Here is a 9681-nt window from a genome sequence, read left to right as displayed (position 1 = left end):
CTCTTATCCTTTGCCATTGTAGTTTGGACACTGAGTGCCTGATGTTTACAGACACTAAGTCACGTAAAGCTCTAAAATTAGCATGTTGCATGACAGAATCGCGTCACTCACAACTGGCCTTGACCTGATGACTTAATCCTTTGAACTCAAAGAACTCACCATTAGCTTATATAATCACCAACACAAGCTAAATAATCAGGTTACTGACAATCAAGTTACCCTTTAGGGAAAGTGTTTAGTTACAAACTTTTATACAGACAAGTAATCCAAATAATCCACACCACTCTAGCCCACCAATTAACGTCTTGTGAAGCCAAAAGTTGCATGTTCCTGAGAAACAAATCAGGTCTACCAAATAATATTAACAGATATATTAACATTTGATGTAGATGAGTTTGTTCTTCTTCAGATTTGGAGAAATGTAGCATTCCATCACTTGCTCCTATAGGCAGTGAATGGGTGCCGTTAGGGCTGTGCCAATAATCGAATTCAATTTCAATTCTGGCTTCAAACGATCATGAAAATACAGTAAATGAGATTATTGCACTCTATTCCACCACCTTTCCAGTGGTGTGCTTTCGCTCCTCTATAAAAGCCTAATTTCACATGCAAATCAACAAAATCTTGTAACGTGACTTTTTATAAAACGGGACGTGCTTGATTTATTAATGTTTCTTTGATGTTGTGTTTTTAAAGTTATCTTTTAGCTCAAATACACGCAAAAATATTTCACAATGAGGGGCTTGGTGATTATTAATGTAAACTCTTGTCAGTTATGCTTTAAATGATCATAAACAGTTGAGAATGAAAATACGTGTGTAACAGTATATTGGATCTGTGTGGCTTTTAAAGTGGCAACAAATAATATTCCTTCTGCCATCTCTGTGCTTAATGTATATAAAACGTAAAAATACAAAGAGAATAATTACTCAATGCTCTTGAATGAAGGAAACAAAGCATGCTTAATTATTACAGTGAAGAGGCCGTTTTATTTTACATTCAAATTCACAAATTTCTATAGTACTGTTAGACTACTTTAGACTTGCATAAAAGTATTCAGTATTTAAAAAAAAAAACACTTTTTCTCCATTTGTATCTTTTTTTTTGTTGTTGTTGTACTCCCATCTTTAAATTAATCACTAATATAAAGTTTTGGACCCAGTCATATTTGTGTTAAATAATCGTGATTACAATATTGACCAAAATAATCGTGATTATGATTTTTGCCAAAATCGAGCAGCCCTAGATGCAGTCAGAATGAGAGTCCAAATAGCTGATAGAAACATCACAATAATCCACACCACTCCAGTCCACCAGTTAATGACTTGCAAAGCCAAAAGCTGCTTGTTTTTAAGAAACAAATTCATCTTTACAAGATTTTTAAGGCATTAGTTCACTTCCAGAACAACAATTTACAGATAATTTACTCCCTTTTCATCCAAGATGTTCATGTCTTTCTTTCTTCAGTTGTAAAGAAATTATGTTTTTTGAGGAAAACATTTCAGGAATTTTCTCCACATAGTGGACTTCTATGGTGCCTGTGAGTTTGAACTTCCAAAATGCAGTTTCAAAGGGCTCTAAACGGTCACAGCCAAAGAAGAATGGTCTTACCTTTTTTTTTTAAAATTACAATTTATATAGGGTGAAATCAGGTAAATTGGGCCATTTAAGTTTTGAGTGCCTTATCTCCTTAAAAATTAATTTCAAACTGTTGACATAACAGTTCTTGACATTTAGTAAATATGTGACCCTGGACCACAAAACCAGTCTTAAGTCGCTGGGGTATATTTGTAGCAATAGCCAAAAATACATTGTATGGGTCAAAATTATTGATTTTTTTTTTTATGCCAAAAATCATTAGGAAATTAAGTAAAAATCATCTTCCATGAAGATTTTTTGTAAGATTTCTACTATAAATATATCAAAATGTAATTTTTGATTAGTAATATGCATTGTTAAGAACTTAATTTGGACAACTTTAAAGGTGATTTTCTCAATATTTTGATTTTTTTGCACCCTCAGATTCCAGATTTTCAAATAGATGTATCTCGGCCAAATATTGTCCAATCCTAACAAACTATATATCAATAGAAAGCTTATTTATTGAGATTCCATATGATGCATACATCTCAGTTTTGTAAAATTTAACCTTATGACTGGTTTTGTGGTCCAGGGTCACATATGATTTTATTGGTCTCACAACTACAGTATATACTGTATTATACATGTATGTTTGTGTGTACATATCCACATGCCTCATAACATGCACATACAGACATAGGTAAAAGAAGGTAAAATGTGAAAAGGGTATGTCACAAATGCAATAATACAATATATGAATAATATAAATAATTTTTAATAAGAGGAACAACTAGAATTTCTGCTTAAACTCAATTCAGAAGGTGGCCCATTTTAACTAAAATTATTATCTCATTTTATCTTAACACATGTGAAATAATGCTTTAACTTTAAACTGTTGATTCTGGTCAAAATATGAGTCCATAATTCATAATGACGCTTCCTGAAGTGAAAAAGTCATCCGGTCTGAATCAGGAGAGAAATATGCACAAATCAAGCACTGTTCACAAGTCAAGAGTCTAAAACGGCTCTGATAATTTGGGTGAATTTTGAGGTGAGAAGACAACAGAAGATGGACTTTTTCACTGGAGGAAGTGTTATTATTAATTATGGAGAGATGGCTTAAAGTTAAAAATGTCTTATTGATGGATTTGTTTCTTACAAAGAAGCATCTTTTGGCTTCTCAAGATGTTAATTGATGGACTGGAGAGGTGTGGATTATTTGTGGATTATTGTGATGTTTTTATCAGCTGTTTGGACTCTCATTCTGACAGCTCTCATTCATTGGTGAGCAAGTGATGCAATGCTACATTTCTCCAAATCTGATGATGAAACAAACTCATCTACATCAAATGTTGTATCTGTTAATAATATTTGACAGACCTGAGCTAACAGGAACTAACCACAAACCATTTTTATCAACTAGCAATAATTAATCAATTCTGTAACAAAATGTAACTATTCATTGTTAGTCAATGCAAACATTTACAGAAAAAAAGAAAGAAAGGAAAACGATACACACAGGTTATTTTGCACAGTATTAAATGATGACTGAATCAGCACATCTATACGCTTGATGAACCAGTTCATTGAACTGACACAGTTACAGCACAATAAATAATGGATCATCCCTCAGGGAGAGAAAAAAAACCTCAAACAATATGTCTTCAGTTTGTGTCCTGTTATGCTAACTAGATCTATTGAAAAGTGAAGATAATAGCTGACATGGGCTACAGCGTAAACAAGTGAATAAATAAAAAGAAGAAAAGTGAGATTGTCTATGCTTACATTTACATTTATGCATTTGACAGATGTTTTTTTATCCAGTGACTTACACTACTAGTCAAATGTTTTTTTAACAGTATGATTTTTAATTTTTTTTTTAAAGAAATCTCTTCTGCTCACCAAGCCTGCGTTTATTTGATCCAAAGTATAGCAAAACCAGTACATTTTTGAAATATTTTTACCATTTAAAGTAACTGTTTTCTATTTGATTATATTTTAAAATGTAATTTATTCCTGTGATTTAAAAGCTGATTTTTATAAGCTTTTTATTTCAGATAAATGTTGATCTTTGGGTCTATCCATTCATCAAAGAATCCTGAAAAAATGTACTCAACCATTTCAAATATTGATAATAATTATAATAATAATAATAATAATAAATGTTTCTTGAAGAGCAAATCAGCATATTAGAATGATTTCTGGATCATGTGACACTGAAGACTGGAGTAATGATGCTGAAAATTCAGCTTTGATTACAGAAATAAATTACATTTTAAAATAGATTATTTTAAAAAGTAAAAATATTTCAAAATGTTACTGTTTTTGTTGTACTTTAAATCAAATACATGCAGCCTTGGTGAGAAGAGGACAATTTTTTCAAAAACATTAAAATTCTTAAGGAACGTTTGACCATTAATAGGAGGAAAAGGCTAAAAAAAAAAAAAATTCATCATCACAGTTCCCACTGGACCATACATGGTCGATAGACCTCCTGTTAAGAAAATCGGACTTCTTCAATAAAACATGATGATTATGAAGAACAAAAGCACCTCTGCTCCTTGAGTCTCACAGCTGCTTGCATGACAATGTGGCAGTTTCTCACGAATATAAAGGCCTGGGGTGTCGTTTACATAATCTATAAACTGGCAGGCGAATCATGCAGGGCACGTCCCACAGCTCCTTTAATTGCTTGCTTTATCACACCATGTCACACACACACACACACGTTGGGTTTACATGTTTTATGGGGACATTCCATAGGCGTAATGGTTTTCATACTGTACAAACCGTACTTTCTATGGCCCTACACCTACCCTACACCTAAACCTAGCCCTCACAGGAGATTGTGCACACTTTTACTTCATCAAAAAAACTCATTGTGCATGATTTATAAGCCTGTTTCCTCATGGGGACCTGAGAAATGTCCCCACAAGGTCAAAATCTACTGGTATTCCTATCCTTGTGGGGACATTTGGTCCCCACAACGTGATAAATACCAGGTGCACACACACACACACACACACACACACACACACACACACACACACACACACACACACACACACACACACACACACACACACACACACACACACACACACACACACACACACGTTGGGTTTACATGTTTTATGGGGACATTCCATAGGCGTAATGGTTTTCATACTGTACAAACCGTATTTTCTATCACCCTACACCTACCCTACACCTAAACCTAGCCCTCACAGGAGATTGTGCACACTTTTACTTCCTCAAAAAAACTCATTGTGCATGATTTATAAGCCTGTTTCCTCATGGGGACCTAAGAAATGTCCCCACAAGGTCAAAATCTACTGGTATTCCTATCCTTGTGGGGACATTTGGTCCCCACAACGTGATGAATACCAGGTACACACACACACACACACACACACACACACACACACACACACACACACACACACACACACACACACACACACACACACACACACACACACACACACACACACACACACACACACACAGTTCTGAGATATAGAGATGTTTCTCTGACAAAAACACTTGCAGCTGGAAAGGCACAATGCTCATTTATTAAAAAACTGAGAGTGAGGACATCATTAACTGGCTAGAAATGAGGGCACAAACACAAATATTAGATTTACATGTCTGTGCAGATTATCCAGGCCACTGTGGGATGTCTAGTAGAGTTAAAGGGTTACTCCACTTCCAGAATAAAAATTTCCTGATAATTTACTCACCCCCATGTCATCCAAGAAATTGATGTCTTTCTTTCTTCATTCGCAAAGAAATTAAGTTTTTTGAGGAAAACATTGCAGGATTTTTCTCCATATACAGTAGTGGCCTTCAATGGTGCTCAATGGATTAGAGATTAAAAGTGCAGGTTCAATGCAGCTTCAAAGAACTCTAAACGATCCCAGGCAAAGAATAAGGGTCTAACACTCTTAAAAATAAAGATGCTTTAAAATGTCCTTCAAGCGAATGCCACAGAAGAACCATTTTTGGTTCCATAAAGAACCATTCAGTCAAAGGTTCTTTGAAGAACCATTTCTTTCCTAACTTTTTAGAATCTGAAGAACATTCTTATACCTCAAAGAACCTTTTATGAAACAGAAAGGTTCTTCAGATGTTTAAGATTCTTTATGGAACCATTTAGACAAAAAAAGGTTCTTCTATGGCATTGTGAAGCAGCTTTATTTTGAAGAGTGTATCTAGCGAAGCTGTCGGTTATTTTCTTTAGGAAAATAAATAAATAAATAAATAAATATATACACACTTTTTAATCACAAATGCTCATCTAGTCTAGCTCTGCAATGCGCAAACAGTTAGGGTATTTCCAAAAACTCCCATCTCGTTTTCTTCTTTAACTTCAAAATATCAGTTTGATCATCTTTGCATGTTTACTTTGTAAATACTGGGTCGGTACTTCTGCAGCGAAGTAGGACGTTTTGAAGTTGAAGGAGAAAACGAGATGGAAGTTTTTTGACTGTCTTGAACTGGAGTGCACAGAGTACACAAGTGCATGGCAGAGCTAGACAAGACGAGCATTTGAGGTTAAAAAGTGTATAAATATTAATTTATTTAAGAAAATAACCAATTTTTTCACTAGATAAGACCCTCATTCTTTGTCTGGGATCGTTTACAGCACTTTGAAGATGGATTGAAACTGCATTTTTAACCTTCAATCCATTGAGCACCATTGAAGTCCACTATATGGAGAAAAATCCTGGAATGTTTTCTTCAAAAAACTTAATTTCTTTGTGACTTAAGAATGAAAGACATCTAGGGTCTTGGGTGACATGGGGGTGAGTAAATTATCAGGAAATGTATATTTTGGAAGTGGAGTAATCCTTTAATCTAGTGTATAAATATTCATTTATTTAAGAAAACAACCAATCATTTCGCTAAATTAGACCCTTATTCCTGGATACTTCAAAATTATCCTGCATCACTGTTTTACCTTTTTTGTGAAGGGTGTTTGACCATCTTTGTATGTTTACTTTGTAAACACTGGGTCGGTACTTCTGCAGCGATGTAGGACAATTTTGATGTTGGAGGAGAAAATGAGATGGGAGTTTGTTAACCCTAACTGTTTTGAACTGGAGAGCACAGAATACGTGTGCACATCACAAAGCTAGACAAGACGAGCATTTGAGGTTAAAAAAATATAAATTGTAATTTTTTTTTTAGAAAATTACTGATCGTTTCACTAGATAAGACCCTTATTCTTCATCTGGGATCGTTTAGAGCTCTTCGAATCTGCATTGAAACTGCACATTTAACCTTCAATCAATTGAGCCCCATTGAAGTCCACTAATTGGAGAGAAATTCTGAAATGTTTTCTTCAAAAAAATTAATTTCTTTGCGACTTAAAATAGAAAGATGTCTAGGATCTTGGATATCATGGGGGTGAGTAAATTATCAGGAAATTTATATTTTGGAAATGGAGTAATCCTTTAATCTAGTGTATAGTGTATTACTGATCGTTTCACTAGAGAAGACCCTTATTCTTCATCTGGGATCGTTTAGAGAACTTTGAAGCTGCATTTTTAACCTTCAATGTGTTGAGCACCATTGAAGTCCACTATATGGAGGAAAATCCTGGAATGTTTTCCTCAAAAAACTTAATTTCTTTGCGACTGAAAAAGGAAAGTCATCTTGGATCTTGGGTGACATGGGAGTGAGTAAATTTTTATTTTGGAAGTAGAGTAATCCTAGTCAACTAGATGTGTTTGTTTGTTGTTCAAAATGTTCCACCACTCATTCAAGTGTCTTCCTCTTTGTAGTAGAAATAGTCATAGACCGATAAATATAGACCTGATATTTGGTACTTCTGTGTTTACAAATGTAGAGGTGAATGTTAACGGTCATTGTCTTACCTATCTGCAGCAGTACAGGTGTGACCAGCGCCGTCTCCATGGCATAGCAGAACTCTCGTCCGAACATGACGGCGCCGTGCATGATCCACTGACGCAGTGGGATGCGGTCTATAGATGCTTCGCTGACCGACTCCTCCTGAGTCTCCAAATCCCGCCCTCCAGCCCCACCCACTGCATTAGCCCCGCCTCCTCCGGCCCGTTTCTCTGCAGGTGTCACCACGGCAGCCTGCATCTGCACGGCTTCGGCCTCGGTGTTCTGTGGGGCCATCGTCGTCGGCATGCACTCGGAGCAGAGGTCACGTGTGGCTCCACGCAAAATCACACACAAACTAATGCAAAAAAAATAAAAAATAAAATCTAGGAAGAATAAAGCCAACAACAGCACACCGCTTCCCGTGGACCTCCTTCTGTCGAGGAAATCTCCTGTGAACTGGACTCAAGAAGCGTGAAATATCCCAAAATGTGGCGTTTGATGAAGGCCGTTTGCAGGAGCTCTGGGGCGGGCTGTGTTGGGTGATTTGGTTTGGACAGTTGGGGAAGATATGACTCTACCATGAGGTCACTCCCGCTGATGTGATGTATGTGAGAGTGTGTGTGTGTGAGTGTGTATGTGTGTGTGAGTGAGTGAGTGTGTGTGTGTGTGAGAGTGAGTGAATGTGCATGTAAGTGTGTATGTGTGTGTGTAAGTGTGTTTACTGTCTACTGGAAACGGTAAAAATCCATATCAATTGCCATTCAGTTAATACCAGTTTCATGATTTGTATGGAGGAGGTGCTATAGAGGGCGGAGGGCAGGCGGAGGGGTGAAGGGCAGGAGAAACCAGACGGAAAGCACCGAAGAATCCCCATGGAGCGACCGATCAATCTGAAAGAAGCGAGACAGAGAGACTTGTGTTATTCACCATAAAGAGTCTCGCACAACATGCATGTACGCTTTACATTAAAGCATTTACTTTTGTACACTAACATGTACTTTTATGCATTTACATTAAAGCCTTGCCTGACCATGTACATTTATGCATTTACAATGCATGTATTTTTACACATGTATGCATATACACATACTTTTCTGAATTTACATTAATGCATGTACTTTTATATGAATTCAAATAAATGTATGTACTTTTATGCATTTAAATTAATACATAGACCTTTATGCATTTACAATGATGCATGTATTTTTTACACATTTACTTTTATGCATGTATGTACACATACTTTTATGCATTTACATTAATGCATGTACTTTTTGTGAATTCAAACAAATGCATTTATGGTTATGCATTTAAATTAATGTATGTACTTTTATGCATTTACAAAGATGCATGTATTTCACATTTACTTTTATGCATGTACATGTACTTTTATGCATTTACATTAAACGTGTAAAAGTACATGCATTACTTTTTTTGCATTAACAACTTTACTGTATATAATTGTATGCAGGAACTTATGCATTTAAATTAATGCATGTACTTTTTATAAAATAGTGTCCTTTTATGCAAGTACATAACTTTCATGCTTTTACATGTAATTTAATAAAGGTACATGCACAAAAGTACATGTAACTTCATACAAATATATGCATTAATATAAATGCATAAAAGTACATGTACTTTTATACTTTTTTGCATTTTATGCATTTACATTAATTTTAAATGCATAAAGTGTAATTTTATGCATTTACAACAATGCATATAATTTTATGCATGTACTTTAATGTATTTTCATAAATGTGTGTCCTTTTATGCATTTACATTGATGCATGTATTTTTTAAAATAAAATAACACTTTTATACAAGTACATAAATGCACGTACTTTCATGCTTTTAAGTATAATTCCATAAAATTACATGAATCAATGTAAATGCAAAAACAGTGTCAATGCATAAAAGTACATGTAATTTCAGAAAAGTGCATTTTGAATTTACGTGTATTTTTATGCATTTACATTGATGCATGTTTTTTTTAATAAAATAACTCTTATGTAAATACATAAATGCACATACTTTCATGCTTTTAAGTATAATTTCATAAAATTACATGCATCAATGTAAATACAAAAACAGTGTCAATGCATAAAAGTACATGTAATTTCAGAAAAGTGCATTTTGAATTTACGTGTATTTTTATGCATTTACATTAATGTATGTATTTTTACACATTTACTTTTTAGCATTAACCTTTGTTTTTTACGCATTTACATTATGTACTTTTAT

General features: G+C 34.7%; 1 protein-coding gene across 1 annotated transcript in view; it reads right to left on the bottom strand.

Annotated features, from left to right (window-relative positions):
* Positions 1 to 7743, bottom strand: part of slc45a4a (solute carrier family 45 member 4a) — a 44064-nt gene extending 36321 nt beyond the window's left edge. The window contains exon 1 of the mRNA XM_073821507.1: positions 7464 to 7743. Within this exon, the coding sequence (XP_073677608.1) occupies positions 7464 to 7743 (280 nt within the window). The remainder of the gene's footprint in view (positions 1 to 7463) is intronic.
* Positions 7744 to 9681: the final 1938 nt, after the last annotated feature.

Source organism: Garra rufa, chromosome 17 (genome assembly GCF_049309525.1).
Source record: "Garra rufa chromosome 17, GarRuf1.0, whole genome shotgun sequence".
Taxonomy (NCBI): domain Eukaryota; kingdom Metazoa; phylum Chordata; class Actinopteri; order Cypriniformes; family Cyprinidae; genus Garra; species Garra rufa.
This window is presented reverse-complemented; position numbering and strand designations above follow the sequence as displayed.